The sequence below is a fragment of the Lissotriton helveticus genome, chromosome 12, assembly GCF_964261635.1.
Source record: "Lissotriton helveticus chromosome 12, aLisHel1.1, whole genome shotgun sequence".
NCBI lineage: Eukaryota > Metazoa > Chordata > Amphibia > Caudata > Salamandridae > Lissotriton > Lissotriton helveticus.
Genome location: NC_136073.1, coordinates 171,833,501 through 171,849,804, shown reverse-complemented (window position 1 = coordinate 171,849,804; position 16,304 = coordinate 171,833,501). Strand labels below are relative to the sequence as shown.

At 45.6% G+C, this 16,304-nt stretch overlaps 1 protein-coding gene across 1 annotated transcript in view; it reads left to right on the top strand.

Moving 5' to 3' along the window:
- The window catches only part of LOC144799672 (polyunsaturated fatty acid lipoxygenase ALOX12-like), a 219,430-nt gene extending 203,838 nt beyond the window's left edge, over window positions 1-15,592 (top strand). The window contains exons 12-14 of the mRNA XM_078671144.1: window positions 13,389-13,489; window positions 13,847-14,017; window positions 14,994-15,592. Coding sequence (XP_078527270.1) covers window positions 13,389-13,489; window positions 13,847-14,017; window positions 14,994-15,173 — 452 coding nt within the window. The 3' untranslated portion in view covers window positions 15,174-15,592. The remainder of the gene's footprint in view (window positions 1-13,388; window positions 13,490-13,846; window positions 14,018-14,993) is intronic.
- Window positions 15,593-16,304: the final 712 nt, after the last annotated feature.

The window sequence follows — 16,304 nt, the reverse complement described above, 5'->3', positions numbered from 1 at the left end:
CTGATTTTTATTTGTAAATCACAAACACTGCAAGGGACCGAACCTCAAAGCACAGACAAACTACAAAGCATCCAAAGTAGAAAATAAAATAACATGCATAAAAAGAGAAGCAAATGAAAATTGGATAAAAAAAAAAACCTATACAAAATAGCAGGTCTGGACTACTTGTAAATATTCGGAAAGCATGTAGACCAATATTAAGTAACCTGCTTAACTGGTCAACTTTCAGATGTTGACAGCAGTGCTTAATTTGAGCAGGTGGTTTCCGGTGCTTCGCACCGGCACTTAATTATCAACACCAGTACTTATGCCAGCTGCCACATGGTGGCACTATTTATGTAAATTAGGTATGAGCAGAACAAAAGTTGTTTATTAATTCAATATACAAATTCAAAATTCAAAATCTCTTTATTTCAGCCATTCTGGCCGTAAAAGTACATTTAAAAACACAACACATTTCATACAGTTTGGTTATGCAAAATGAAATAAAGTGCTGGACAGTGCAATATTTAAAAGGTCCCAGAAAAAGCATTCATATATATATATATATATATATATATATATATATAATATAAAACTACTCAATTTTTATACAGTAAAAAGGGTAAAAATTGTGTAAAAGGTTAAAAGAATCCGATTAAACCAGGCTAGATTTTAATACAATTAGACGGACACACAACATAGAGAATAAGTATCAGGAAACTGAATACACAATAGGGAGTCTGGTATCATATTTTAATATCCTATAAGCCTCCAGACAATGAGTTGTCCCGAGATTCCGGCAGACCTTTTGAAGCCATCGGTGCCTAATCTTCTTGTATACCGGACAAACAAACAGTACATGCTGGTCAGTTTCTGGGGTGTTATCACAAACCGGACACCCCTTGGACTGTGCAACCCCCCCCCCGTTATTTGTGAAGGCACGGAGTGGTAGTACATCGTGCTTAAATTGCAAATAATTTTTTTTAGCTGGGGTGGGCTGAATAGCGTCAAGAACAGGTTCTAACCTGTATTGGTCCTTGACTTCTAAAAATTGTGCAGTCAGTGTACCAGTGATGGAATTCCCCTTGATCTGATTTACCTTATATTCTCTGAAGAGCTTTGAAAGAGCCTTCCTGGGAATTGTCGGGCAGGATACTTCAGTGTTGGCCCATAAGTCACCCATATCTAGAGCAACTAAGGTATTTTTAATATAGGCTAACCATGGGATTTTGCCCACCCCCTGCAAGTTAAAGACCTCCTTCATCTCATCCTTGAAAGCCACTAACTCTGGTGTGCACCAAAGACGTCGCCAGTGGAGAAGGGGCCTGAGGGCAACTTCCTCAGCAATTGGACCAACCCCAAGTTCCATACGGAGTGGCGTCAATGGTGTACTTTTTGGGAGGCCTAGGATTTGCCTAATAAAGAAATTTTCATTCCTAGAGAGGGGATCAGATGGTTGATGGCCCCAGATTTTTGCCCCATATAGGGCCGCCCCCCCTTGCTTGTGTCTTATAATTTCCATAACCGGGCCAACCATTTTATGGGTGCTTTTCTTGAGCGTCTTAGCTAGCCCCCCGAAGTTTGGGCCAGTCTTAAGCTGACCTTCCTAATTTGCGCGTGCTACTGCATTTTATCAGTGAGGGTTAATCCTATATTTTCCCTCAACCCCTGAACTTTTCCCGATGGTTTCCCATCTAAGCAGGGATTTGGATGTGTGGAGTCGCCTGCATTAAAAACCATATATTTGGTCTTTAAAGAGTTTATCTCCAAACCCCGACTTTTGCAGAATTACTTGAAAATATCTAAATGTACATTATAACTGGCTAATACCTGCTGTCCAAGCCATTCTTATAGCTTTGGGGGCCTCAAATGGTCTGAATTGTCACATTTGTAGCAGTGCGATGTTTGTATGTGCCGGTCCTGTCACTCACTGGCAGCGGTGGTACTGGCAATGGGTAGTGCAAGCTGCAGTGGATTCCTGACGAAGGACCTGGCACTTATTTTTTTTATTTTATTTTTTTTACAAATTAAGTACTGCTATAAGGTTGTTGAAACCTGAGTCGGGTCGGGGACAATCGATATTTGCCCGGCGGTATTGCCTCTGTTACCCTCTAGTTATTTAATCAATGAAGAGGCAGGCGCTGGAGACTGGAAAGCAGGAAACAAGGTTTTTATTCTCTCCGGAGGAGAACACAACAAAACGGGCAGAAGGTATCGTTCTGAGGTGCTCTAGATACATTTCTGAGGCCTGGCCTCTTATACACTGTTTTATGACTTTATTGTAGATTACACATTCATGTTAAAGCTTTGATGTATGGAAAAGACATTCCCGGAACTCCCCTTTGGGCCCGTTCCCACACACATTTACAGTTGAAGTCCCCACCCTAGTCACAACAGGTGATGAGTATCACGCAGCTGGATATTCCGCCGATTCACGGAATGTGGGGGGTTTGATCGGATCTCATGGAGTGGGGGCTTTGATCAACCCGGGGATCCTTTGATGGGGGAAGCTTTCTATTGTACGGGGAGGGGCAAGGAATGGTATCGGCAGAGCTGGGTGTCGGCCTGGGAACGGGGAAGACAAACGGGCACACGGGGGAAAAAGGGGGTTTGCATCTAAGGGCCGGAGATCATGAAAGGGAAGAAGGGAGGTGTCGCGCTGGGAACAGGATGAGGGCCTGGGGCAGAGCAGCGCCGAAGAGGGGTTTATGACTCAAGGCAGGTGCAAGCAGGGGGTGGTCAGCGTGCAGGCTTAGTGAAGGCGAAGGGCTATGTCAGGGGCCAGCGGCATGCAAAAGGGTTCGTTCTGATCGGGGCATCTTAAATGGCGGGCGCGCACGACAAAAGTGTGGCATCAGGGGAAGAGGCAAGATGGCGCAGATAATGTTCACCAAAACGTACTAATTTTCAACAGTCCTCCCTTTAACATATTCAAGACATCTTGCTGGTTCATTTTCTACTCGGTTCTATTGTGGTGGGCATGAGAAAGAAAACGGTAGGAACCCTAGATGAAAAGAGTTGTAAACAATACATTTTAACATTTCTAGTTTTTAGGAGGTGGACCTATTTGATAAACTTTGATCAATTTGTTTAGCAGGAAAGTCATAGGAATGCAATACAAAAACGATTCTATAGCGAGAGCAGCAAGTACATTTCATACTGGCAGGTTATTACATATATCAGGTTCGGATTGGAGCATGATCAATACAATGGCGGCTGGGAGAGAAATGAGGTCTAGCAGAAACGGCGATTGGGGATGTCAAATGTTCGAAGTTTAACGAGTTCTCATTATTCTTTGTTGCCTTTCGTTGGCGCTGTTGAGCACCGGCGGTGGAGCTACAAGTCCAGCTCTGTTCTAAGTTCTGCGTTGCAGGGCACGACCCTTTCCTCGCGTTTCTGGTCGGAGAGGTCCTTTTCGCCCTGTGTCCTTTGAGGTGATTGTCAGAAAGTTCAGATGGAAGAAGAGCGTACAAAACAGTCCATAGGGTAGGTCAGAGGAAAAGGGGGATGGAGCAAGGCCAAATTAGGAACAAACTAGGGGAACGAGAGACTTCAAATAGGCGGGCGTGTGACCGAATTCAGAGAGCGGGGACTTGTCGGCAAACACTGGACATCGAGCAGGGGCATCAGGTCGGCCCTTTCTTCTCATGTTGTCGAAAACAGTGCCTCGTCCTGCAGCTCTTTTCTGTCGTGGTCTCGCCTTGGCTAATGTCGCAGGTGTTCCTTAGTCTGCAGTCAGGCCTCGTGCTCCCACATCCGGTCCTTCTCTCCTCCAACAGCAGTACCCTTAAACAAGTTTGAAAAGACAGTCTTTAGAGAATTTGCAGATGAAGATAATCAAAAAGTCTATTTCTCTCCCAGCTCCAGGCAAAGAATGAAAATGCCCGTTATATTAGTGTTCACAACTGGCATATGAATGACCGGTGACGGGCCTGTTGGATTTACTATGACTTTCCTTTACAATTATTTATTACAGTCACGACAGTTCATCTGATGGTGACCCACCTTCGTGAGACGAACCTGGCAAAGATATGCCGTTCTCTAGAGTTTTACATTTACGAAGGGTACTGTGAGTTGTCAACATGGTACTACACAGGCATTTTGCTGAGAGACGAACATGGCTAAACATTTCCTTTCTATCGATGCATCCTGCTTTTCAACTACTACGGGGTTCATTTCGATGATTTCTTTACCTTGGACTAGTCTGTTAACCTTGTAAAACATCATTCTGGATCCTACGTAACCTTTTACAGCCCGATTACTTAATTAGGAAGGACAGGGGTTTTATGGGAAACAACCAGGGACATAGGAAACTTGTGGTAAGGGCATAAATCGACCCATCTCTCACAACCGGAAATGAGGGGTAGTTTCATAACTCCAGTTTTTGGGCGGCTGATACAGGGGAGGTAACAGGGGTGATCATTTTTCCGGTTTGGGTATTGCGACAATTCGGGGCGGGGAGGGTCGCGTATTCTGAGGTCCTTGTTTTATACCATAGGAGCCGTTGACATGTAGTTCCCTTATTTCGGGCCAGATTAGGGAACCTCTGTCGTCTTACCTGTCCTTTCCCTTACGGCCCAACCTCGGTTCATTGACTTCTAGCGGAAAAGGAGAGGTAATGACACGGTCTCAGGGTGATTGTATTAAAGACAAGTTTTTGTGCAAATACTGACGGTATTTGAAGCCAATTAGGTGGTGTGCTAGGGGTGGCAGTCTGCCAATTTCGGGGCTAATCACTCGGAAGAGTGGGAGTGCAAAAATAGAGGGAGAGAGAGAGAGAGAGAGAGAGAGAGAGAGAGGGGGAGGGGGAGAGAGAGAGAGAGAGAGAGAGAGAGAGAGAGCGCAACGGCAGGCTAAATAGTGCACGTGCAACAGAGAGGGTGGCAGTGTATTCAAGAAAGGCTATTTAGTGCATTACACAGTAAAGGGCATTCATGGGTCTGCGTTAGAATCTTGTAATCATGCAGTTTGAGCATTAGACAGGGTAGAGGGGACGTGCCTTGAGAAAAAGGAAAGAAGAAAGGAGGTACCATTTTGTCGCACTTTCTCGCATTCTCGGTCCTTCGACCAGTTGGGTCAACGCCTCAGTCACACACACACATTCTCTCATAGTTTCGCATCATACGTGACATGGGTTCATTCGTCCGGTCTGGTTTAAGGGTGATCACTTTTTATCAGGTTGTGCTAATTTTTCGGGTTTGTTCGATACGTGAGTAGTTTGCAGGCGTGCTTAGACACCACCTTGCGGCGCTAGTCCGCTTCGTGTATTAGACATGGCAAGGCTTCAGATCTTCGCCACACCTCGGCTGTAATCTCTGATGTAACCTGCAGAGGGAGGAAAAAAGGGGGTGGGGGAGACAGCATTCGCGCATATTCAAATACATGGATTCATAAGTCCTTTACTTACCTCTTACTCGTCTTTCCTCCTCGGGGCAGGGTCCCCGGGGATATGGTTTCTGGAGTCGAGGGGGGTAGTGTGTCCATATAGGTCGTGTGCGGGGAAACGTGAAAAGGAAACCAGAGGTGCTTAGTGCGAGGTATCTAGTCAAAGGATGTATCTCACTATCGGGATCCTTAAACCTCTTTCAACGCTGTGGCGTTCTAAGGTTCTTCGGTTCTTGGGTCAGCTCCGTTCCCTGATACTTTGGAACGTTGTACTTTATAACATTTACATTATTTCATTTCACCCTCCTTTTACATTCCCTCATTTACACCGTTCGTTTTACCCATCCTTGGAAGTCAAGGTCTTCCTCTACGCGAGAGTTCATGGGTCAGTCGCGTACTTTGAAGGCGGAGTGTCGTGTTGTCGATCCGATCCGTCCTCCAGGGCTGGGCAACCATCTTCTTTTAACCTTAAAGGGAGAGCAGAGTAGGGTGCACAGAAAAGAACTTTCCCACCGATCCCACATTTTTAAAATAAAGCATGCAATACCCGTCCCTAGTTTCAAAAAAACTTTATTTTGCAAAATCATTTCAGCACGTGGATTATGAGGGTGCGGTCGTATTTGGCCGGTCGTGGCAATGGCTAAAGTGCGTACAGTGGGGGGTGTCGTTTGCAGCAATAAAAACATCGGAAAGTTTTACTCATTCATTTGTAAGAAACTAAAACGTCTATTAATTGGCTGGGGGTTCGGGGGCATTTATTTTCATAATTTAGAAGCATAATCATAATAGTTGTAATCAGATTTCCTATATGCATACCGTACGTGTGCGTCGTAAATGAGGTTTACATCAGTTATAAAAATATAATACATTGTACATTTGTAATCAACATTTGTAACGGGGATCCTTTCATACTGTTCGTCGAGTGAGTTCTCCTTGTCTTTTCTAGCCAAGTGTACAAAGGATCATATAAAGTCTCAGAACATCAAGTTTATATTAGTGCGAAGGAACACCACGAGGTGTTCGTAAGTTCCGATTGATACCAGCGCCATTTTGGGCGGGGCCGGCTCAGTCCGGAAGCAGCATCAGGGGGAAATGTTTCCCATTACTGGCAGTTTGGACCAGAGTCCTTTTCGGCAGTTCTAGAAGTCATGCTAACAGAAGGAGTGGCAATGTCATGTTTGTTTCGTTGGCGATCAAGGCAACCGTCCCTTACCGGAAGCCTGCAAAGGCCGAAGGTTCCGCCGGGGACCTTTGTAGGATCTTCAAGGCTGCGGAGATGCTGTCGGAGATGGGGGCTCGTGCTCCAGTGGGCAAATGTTCGAGTTATATTGCTGGTCAAAGTTACTCTAGTGGCCGGGGCCCGCCTTCCAGCGGACCCAGACGCCATTTTTGAGGCCCTACAGGGGCCACTCTCGTTGAGTTTGCAAGAGTGGGAGAGATCCTTCGGAGTGAAAGGAAGAGGTCCCTGTTGTGTGAAAGCGGGACGTTCAGCTGGGGTGCAGCTGTGATGCCCCCACCTGGGGGGCGAGGGAGACTCGTTCGCGTCGTCTCCTTCTCCCGGTGCACTCCATGCTGCTCCTTTTCATCGCCCCGCATGAAGGTCTCTCCACATCCGGTGTTCCCCAAGTCCTGTGCTCAGTGCTGAGGGAGTATGGCCACCTGTGGCGCGCATTCGGCGCGGCACGAGTATCAGTGCAGTCATTGCAGGTTCGGTGTTCCGAAAATATGGCCACCATTGCACGTTCGGTGCTGCGCAAGTACTGGGGTGCCACCATGGTGTGTTCGGTGCTGTGGAAGTATTGGCACCATCGCCTGACTGGGGGTGTTCGGCGTCGGGCCGGGGGCTGGGAGACCTCCTATCGGTGGAGGTGGGAGAGGCTCGTCCGCGTCGCCTCTCCCTCCCAGCCCAACTTGGACAAATTGTAGTGGAGGTACGTGCAGGACATCCCGCCGTCCAGAGCTGCTGCGGCTGTTACGGAAGGGAAAAGAAAGAGGTGCCTCGTTCTTCTCTGGACATGTGGCGGGACTACTTAAGTCTATCCAGGCCCGTTGCGGCTGGCTGAGGAGACATGTGGCGGGACTACCTACAACTGCCCAGGCTGCTGGCTCCTGCCTCTCCTCCGGCTCCCCCATACGTTAAGATTTCCTGACCAAGAGTTGGCGGCCGGGCCCGCCTTATATGGGTTGCCGTTGGTTGGGCGTAGCCGTAACCCTGCCCTACTTTGGAAGGTTCCAGAATGGGGGGGGGGGCGAATGTTCTGTTTGACTTTCATTTTCTACAGTTTACCGTTATTATTCCTTGTTTGTTGTGCTAAATTAAAAGTTCAAGTTCATTAATGGTCTACGGATTTTGTTTTACCATTTCTTTCTTTCCAGGTTGCTTTTATGCTAAGTTTCTGCTAACAGAGGTTGAGTAACACGGAAACACGTGTAGAGGGATGACGCAGATTCGTACATTACATACACACAAACTCAGACGGGGGACAGTACAAGTACGACATACAAAGACCCAAGACGAATATAAAACAGTTATTGGTCATAATTATCTCTTTCCGTCTGTGAATTTAAAACGAGGCTGGGTTCCCGTCTTGACGTTGCCCGACCTAGGAGAACTTGAGCATGCCGCTGAAATTGTCCTGGCGAAATCTGTGCCATCGGGCATAATCAAACGTGGTGGTTCTATCTGGTCTGTCTATGTAAGTCGGGTTCTTCTTTGTCTCGCGCTTTTTCTCGTACTGCCGGTCTGTCGTTCCTGTCGGCCCTTTGCCTTTACTCACGCTCAGTAGAGTCGGGCATTGGGCTTTCCAGTGTCCGACATACCTACAAAAAGCGCATTGGTCTGGCCCTAAGTCTGGTCGTCTTTTGCATAGTGTCGGGGGATAAGTTGTGGGTAGCGGTGTCCTGGGGTTGTCCTGTCGGTATATTTCTCTACTTGGTTTGTCCTCGTCTTTTCTCTGTCGTTGCATAGCCTCTCTGCGCCACATACCGAGACTGTCGAGCATAATTGGCGTTGTCTTATTATTTCGAAGGGCTATTTCTAACGTTTCTATTTTATCAAGGTCAAAGGATCCTGCCAGTGGCCACTGTTTGTCTTGACTTTCTTCGGTATACCTGTGCCACAATTTATTATAGGCTATGGTGACTAATCCATAGTTTATGAACATGTCCTTATTAGGGGTGCCTTCTAGTGGAGCTATATGGTCCACCTCTAATACACGGTCCGGGCTAAACAGGCTATTAATCAGTGGGGAGAAGACAGACATGACGGCTCGTAACGAGGGACTAAAAAGTCAGCACTGCCTATCTTATCACTAGGTGCAAAGACTGGACAGAATATTTCTATTCTGCGTTGTTTGCAGGCAGTGAATACCTCATGGATCAAAAATAACAAAAAGACCAATAAATAACAATGGGGAGAATGAGTAGGTCCGCAAAGATCTGCGTTACCTACCCTTTTCACTATCTGCAAAAAGGGTGGTCTCTTCCCTGTTTGCAGACAGGGAATCTCCAGGAAACAATAGTTTTGCGAACAACAGTTCAGTTTCAAGTAATTATTGAGTGGGGGAGAAAAAATAAGCACGGCTGCTGCCCTACCTATCCTCCACTGCTTGCAAAGAGAGAGCCCGTTGTTTCTCCGTTTGTAGACAGTGAATCTCCAAATAAATAAAGAGCAATACTAGTATTTTTAAACAATCAAGCAATCAAACAATCAAGCAATCATTTCGCAATTTGTCGTGATTACACGACCTTACCCGGACCATGTGGACAGTTTCTTGTCTTCCGAATCCAGCGCCCGATCGTCCTCTTTTTCTCGTATTTCTCACGGCACTCCTGATGGTCCCCAGTCAGGACCGTAGATCACTCGAGAGAGGTCTGTTCGGAACTAGTGAAGTTCGGATGATCGGCTGCCAGACGAGGGTCTATTGGGCAAGAGCTCTCCCGATCGTTGCAGTCGTTCACTCTGTCGTCGGGACCTCTCCCACTGGATCCACGAGTCGCTGATGGGCCCCACGCTTGGGACGCCAATTGTTGAAACCTGAGTCGGGTCGGGGACAATCGATATTTGCCCGGCGGTATTGCCTCTGTGACCCTCTAGTTATTTAATCAATGAAGAGGCAGGCGCTGGAGACTGGAAAGCAGGAAACAAGGTTTTTATTCTCTCCGGAGGAGAACACAACAAAACGGGCAGAAGGTATCGTTCTGAGGTGCTCTAGATACATTTCTGAGGCCTGGCCTCTTATACACTGTTTTATGACTTTATTGTAGATTACACATTCATGTTAAAGCTTTGATGTATGGAAAAGACATTCCCGGAACTCCCCTTTGGGCCCGTTCCCACACACATTTACAGTTGAAGTCCCCACCCTAGTCACAACAGGTGATGAGTATCACGCAGCTGGATATTCCGCCGATTCACGGAATGTGGGGGGTTTGATCTGATCTCATGGAGTGGGGGCTTTGATCAACCCGGGGATCCTTTGATGGGGGAAGCTTTCTATTGTACGGGGAGGGGCAAGGAATGGTATCGGCAGAGCTGGGTGTCGGCCTGGGAACGGGGAAGACAAACGGGCACACGGGGAAAAAGGGGGTTTGCATCTAAGGCCCGGAGATCATGAAAGGGAAGAAGGGAGGTGTCGCGCTGGGAACAGGATGAGGGCCTGGGGCAGAGCAGCGCCGAAGAGGGGTTTATGACTCAAGGCAGGTGCAAGCAGGGGGTGGTCAGCGTGCAGGCTTAGTGAAGGCGAAGGGCTATGTCAGGGGCCAGCGGCATGCAAAAGGGTTCGTTCTGATCGGGGCATCTTAAAATGGCGGGCGCGCACGACAAAAGTGTGGCATCAGGGGAAGAGGCAAGATGGCGCAGATAATGTTCACCAAAACGTACTAATTTTCAACAAGGTGTAATAGAGAAAAAAATGTGTGTTCTGCTAAAATTGATATAAACCTGTCTAACGCACTACCCTCTTTGGCTCACTGACAGATTCCTCTGGTGCGCCTTCAGGCCCTACAGATCTGCCCTCCCATTGGGATACCATCCATAGGTCCATTCTCAGCACCGTCTATGCCTCTTTAACCTATTCTGGGTTCTGCACCAGTTTTGGTGCTTTTTTCAAGTTTGGTGCCGACCTCTGTGTTAGTCATGGGCTACACATTGATGCTTGACAACCTTGTGAATATATGGTATTTCTTTTGCACATCTTCGGACACAAACATATAAACTTGGTTTATATGGACTGTCTTCTGCTCTCTCTGCTTTTCTTGGACGAACTACAACCATTGAATCATCAGTTCATCCTTGTCCTCTCCAGAGTATTTATTTCATTAACAATTTTATTACATTGGCTAAGAACTCTTAGTTAAGATATTTAATTCTCACAAACACACACACACCGCATGCCCTTGCTGTTGAGACACTGGCACTGCAGTGAATGCTTAGTATGTGAGACACACAAGAGTATCATTGTGAATGCATTGAACAGGAGCTTAACCCCTTAGCTGCGCCGAACGTTCCGCGCTGGTGCGGAACGTTCTATTGAGCGGGCGGAGCCGCGATGGCCAACGGATGTGCGCAGCACTACAAAGGTAGTGCACGCGACGACCGTTGGCTGTCAGAAGCAGCCATGAGGTTAAGATAGGAAAGTGGTGGATACCTGACACGGGCTTTCATAAATAGCAAACAAAGCAAAACCACAACAAACTTGTCTGAATGAGCCCCAACATCTGTATTGGAGGGTGACCAGCCTGATGGCCGGTCCGGCTTGAGAGACATCTGAAGCATATCATTATTTTTTTTAGGAATTTGTTGAATATGGAAGTATGGCATTATTTGAAAGACTTGTTTTATGGTGGAGCCTGAGGAAAGGGACTCAAGCCAGAAGGCCACTATGAGGGGCTATATTCTGCAATTAATTATTTACAGATTGCTTGCATTTAGTATTCCAAGGCATTAAGAAAATCCAGCTGCATTTTATGGTATGTGATATCCTAAAATTGTATATTCGCAAAGTACTCAGGAGAAGCAGTACTCCTGGGATTCTCTTAAAGCTGTCGGGATCAATATTATGTATCCCTGTTAGACATATGAACGGGAGAGTTCGGCATTTTCAGAAATTGAGAGAAAGGAGAATATTTTCCTCTTTTCACACCGCCATGAATAAGATTTGGTTGTTGGTTTGACACTCGACACTTTAGTCACTAGAGCAACGCCACTCCGCTACCTGAAAGGAAATGTTAGGTACACACAGTTAATAAGCTGTAGGGAAGGGTAAAAAAATTACATTACAGTTGACTGTCTGAATGTGTGGCCCATGCTATCAAATTGTTACTTTGCTTTCAGCAGAGCTAAAGGTACCAGTGTAGTGGTGAGAACCACAAGATGCGGAAGGAAGGAGCAGGCAGGAAGTAACAATGAGGAAGCAGAGCATTTAATGTTACACTCATCACGCCTCACACACGCAGTGTCATTCTATAGCCCAAGCAGAGTACTAACAACTGTGCAAAAGTGTGGTGGTGTGCTTGCCAATATTTGAGAAACACCAGTGTGCATGTTCACTACATGTACACATATATCCTGTTTCAGACTCCCAGGTTGAGACTCGACACATTGTCGTGTATTAGAGGAGTTGGCACGAAAAGGAGGAATTAAAAATTATTTGGCATGCGACTGGGTATGTAAGCCCGGACATCTGCAAGGTCTCTGAGCTTGATGTACTACAAGCAAGAACAAAAGTTGCCTCTGAAGCGCGGGCACCGATTGCAAGCCAGTGCCTTTGTTATGACAATTTCGTGCAAAAGCAGAGCTGGGATGCAAGGAGCATTTTGCTTCCCTTCTCTTGTGGTGGCTCTGCGCCTCAAAGGGACCATGAACGATTTTGGGACCAGGAGGCTTCTCTATGGATTGTCATTTTGTCCATGAAATCATGGTAGATTTTAATAGACATGTTCATCAAGTCAGTGTTGTGAACTTCAGGTGGATGTCTCAAGCTCTGAGCAAATTGAAGACCACATGATACAGCTGTTCGTCTCCAGGCCAAGTCATGAAGATGTTGCTATGTGCCGGATTCATTTGAGATAGTATGAAAACCCTTACAGAGCGGTCAAAGAATAGGTTCTCTACACTTGGGAAAATGTAGAATCTAGGTAGGTTACATTAATACTGGTATGTTCATGGTTAAAGGCACTTTGAGCAACTACAGGTTCTCCACTTAAAGATATACATGCCTTCATGGCTTACACAATGCCATGTTACCCTGTTAACGGAAGAATAGGAGACGGTTGGACTCCCCATCCACCAGTCTGAAAACATTGGCAAAAGGTACCAAAATACACACCAGAAGAAGTTAGTTGAGAGAGAAGGAGGGGTGTCCTGAAGGCCATAAGCAACTAAGTATTTCTATTTAACATAACCCTCACTTGGGACCTGATTTAGAGTTTCACAGACGGTATTCTGTCACAAACATGATCGATATACCGCCTGCCTTATTAAAAGTGCTTTAGGATTTGATGCACTTGTAAAAGGGTACGGTGGGCTATCCGTCATGTTTCTGACGGAGTGACACATCACCAAGCTCAAAATCAGGCCCTTAGTCTGATGTCAAGTCACAATGGTGGATCTCTGGGCACAGGAAGACTCTCCAAATGACCACAGATCAATACCCATTACCATGTCACAACCTACCATCACAGCGACTAGCTGCACACATATTAACCTATGTGTCTATTGTGTTGAGCAAGATCACCGGCAATAGTTTTCAAGAATGAAACTACATGGGATACTTGGAAACCCAGGAGATACTGCATAAGTCAGACTGTCAGGAAAGTGAGCTCACGGAGTCCCATATGAGCATTATTTATACACTATACATGGCACTTGTCACAGAGGTGTCCCCGACTCCTGTGGGAATGGGGTGGGAGAAAGGAAAAGGTGAATGCCAGAAATCAAAGAAATCATACTTAATCAAGGCGCTTTTCTCACCGAATGCTTTTTAATTGGGTCTGTTCATATATTGTCTGTTCTGCTCTAGGTGTCCCTTCCTCTTTCCAGTCAAAGGATGAACTCACCAAGTTCCTTACAATGGGGATCTACACATGCTCGGCTCAGCATGCGGCACTCAACCAAGGACAGGTACCTAGAAATTCATTCACCATTTCTTTGCAGACCTAGATTTAATATCACATAGGACAATGTTTTGTCCAAGCACTAGACCAACTATGATTAGATTATTTTAATACTACGGTCATCAAATATTAGTAGTCAGGTGACCTGGCTTGGAAAAATGATGGAAAAATATGAAACTGCTTTACTGAAATATAAATTGCTTCCAACCTTGTGGGGGGAAATGCAGATTCACCCTTGTTATGGGAGGTGAAGATCTGCATATATGTGGGTTTAAGGTAGTATTGATAATTTGTAATATGGGTAGGTGCAGGGCTTGCTATGTCCATCCACCAACTTCCATGTGAGCTGATTTTCTATTTGCAGTTTGACTGGTGTGCATGGGTGCCGAACATGCCCTGCTCCATGCGCCAGCCACCACCGACATGCAAGGGGAAGGTGACCATGGATTACATCATGGAGTCGCTACCAGACACTCGTCAGTCCTGTATCCAGATGGCAATCACGTGGCACTTGGGGCGCACACAACCAGACATGGTGAGTTGTGAGGGCAAGATGGAGAGGAGCAGAGGTGGGCAAACTTCCCCCAAAATACACCACGTATAAAAGGCAGACTTCTAGGCCAGTGACTCTCTGACCTCAGTTAAAATCCATTATGAAACAGTTAAGTCACATTTAAGTGCCTGTCGTGAACCATAAGATAATTTGTTATCATATGCATCAATTATAAGCAATTATGGTGTCCAGAGAAAATACAAAACTCTATTATTAATATATTACTGTGCCTAAAACCACAGTGACGACATTCCATGCAGAATAATTCACATAGTGAAATACTGTTAATCCCTGAACATGTATTTACAGTAGAATGCAACTCTAGCCCGTGTACTAATACAGCTGTTTATATGTGTTACAAAAGAAAAACCCCTAGATACACATGCATTTAACTTTTATGAATGCAAATCTACAGTAACTGATTATGCAAGTAGGGTATCGCCTCTGCGGGCCTTTCTTTGCTTCTCAGTCCAACGAGTCTCAAGTTTACGTGCTACACTGTTAGGCTGGATCTCAGCCAAGAATGTCCAAAATAGATACAAGACTTTCAGGATAACCACTGAGTATGTATATTCCATTTATATTCACTATATGCACATTTATCCTCCATGGATATCTATTAAGTCTGCTGTAGACCTACTCCTGGTTTAATCCTACCCGAAATTAAAATAAAAGGCAAACTAATACTGTAGAATTGGAGACCACATGTAATGTTAGTCATACTGCAAACACATTTGAAGACCAGAGCATGCTTAAGGTTAGAGCTAAACCTTCAAAACTCATTGTGTTGCACTGACCCTCCAAGCTTTGTTGACCATTATTTATTGCAGACACATTTGTACCAGAGATCTTGGTGTGCCCTCTGTATTCTCCCATCCACCGGGCCTGCCGAGGGCACAAGGCATTGAAAGTTCATGTGCAGTGTTAGTTAGTTCTTCTCCTTTCCTTCTTTCTCCAGATACCTCTTGGTCATGATGAGGATCTATACTTTACAGAGAAAGAAGTAAAAGATCTGATCCAGAAGTTTCATTCTGAACTGGAGCTTGCGGAACAAGAAATCGACAAACGGAACCATAGTCTAGAGCTGAAGTATGAGTACCTGAAGCCCAGCAATGTTGAGAACAGCATCACCATCTAAGGACACTGTGACCGCTGTCATCAAACTGTGACATCTGTGTGCGGAGAAATACTCTCATGCAAGCTTCTTCCCAGATGAAGACATTCATGTAGGACCCTCCCCAGATGAAAACTCTTGTGTAAGCATTTTCAAGAGTGGCAACCAAAGTGTAAGTACCTCACCAGACGGAGAGCCAAATTATAGGCCTCTCTCCAGGTGGTGACCCTTATGTAAGCCCCTCGCCAGGTGATGACCGCTGTTTAAGCCACTTAGTCACAAGGAAGACATTGTATAAGGCCAACACACACAGAGACCTTTGTGTGAGCTCCCCATCCTCAAGTGGACCTTTGTGCAAATCAGACTTTTGTGCCTACGCCTTTCCCTGGATAGAAGTTACAAACACTATGTAAAGCTAATTTCAATAAATAGTTTTGACTTTTGACTTTAGACCATAGCCCTCTGCTGTTAATCTAACTATTTCTTTAATGAGAGCTATGTTGTCATCATTTGATTTCTTCTTACTCTAAGCTGAGTCCTGTTGCTGCCATTTAAATCACACAATGCAAAATCTTCATGCTTATTGGGCAACCAACTTCTGACCCAGAAATGGGCTCAAGGGGATTTACTAAAGCTTTAATCCTTGGGAATTAATGCAGCCTGTGGTCATAATAGAATCAACCTCTTAGCACTGCTAGATTGCAACTCGCATGTATACTTAAACCTCGGCATTTCCATGTTACTTAATTTCCCCAACGTGGCAGCACCTTTGCCGTGATATTTCCTAATAGTTTTGGAGCATGCCCTAGGTCCCATTGCATAGTCTGTCCTCCTATCTTGGTATATTTCACCCTCAGATGCATGCAAGCCCACAAGATTGTCACTCAATGATAATTTGCCTAGTTTATGGAGAATAGCAGTAATAGCTTGTGGCTACCACTTCTCTTCCTTGTTACAAAGGTAATACCTGATTTCTATGTTGGCGGAAAGGATACTCCATTACAACGGCGACGGAGTACCCTTCTATCAAACATATTGGTCCACTGCCTGATTTAAAGTGCTACGGTGGTTTAAAAGATTGAAAAGTGGTGAAGATGGTGGAGACTTCTGTCTCTGCCATGGTTAGACCCATCCGATGACCCGACAGATTAAGGG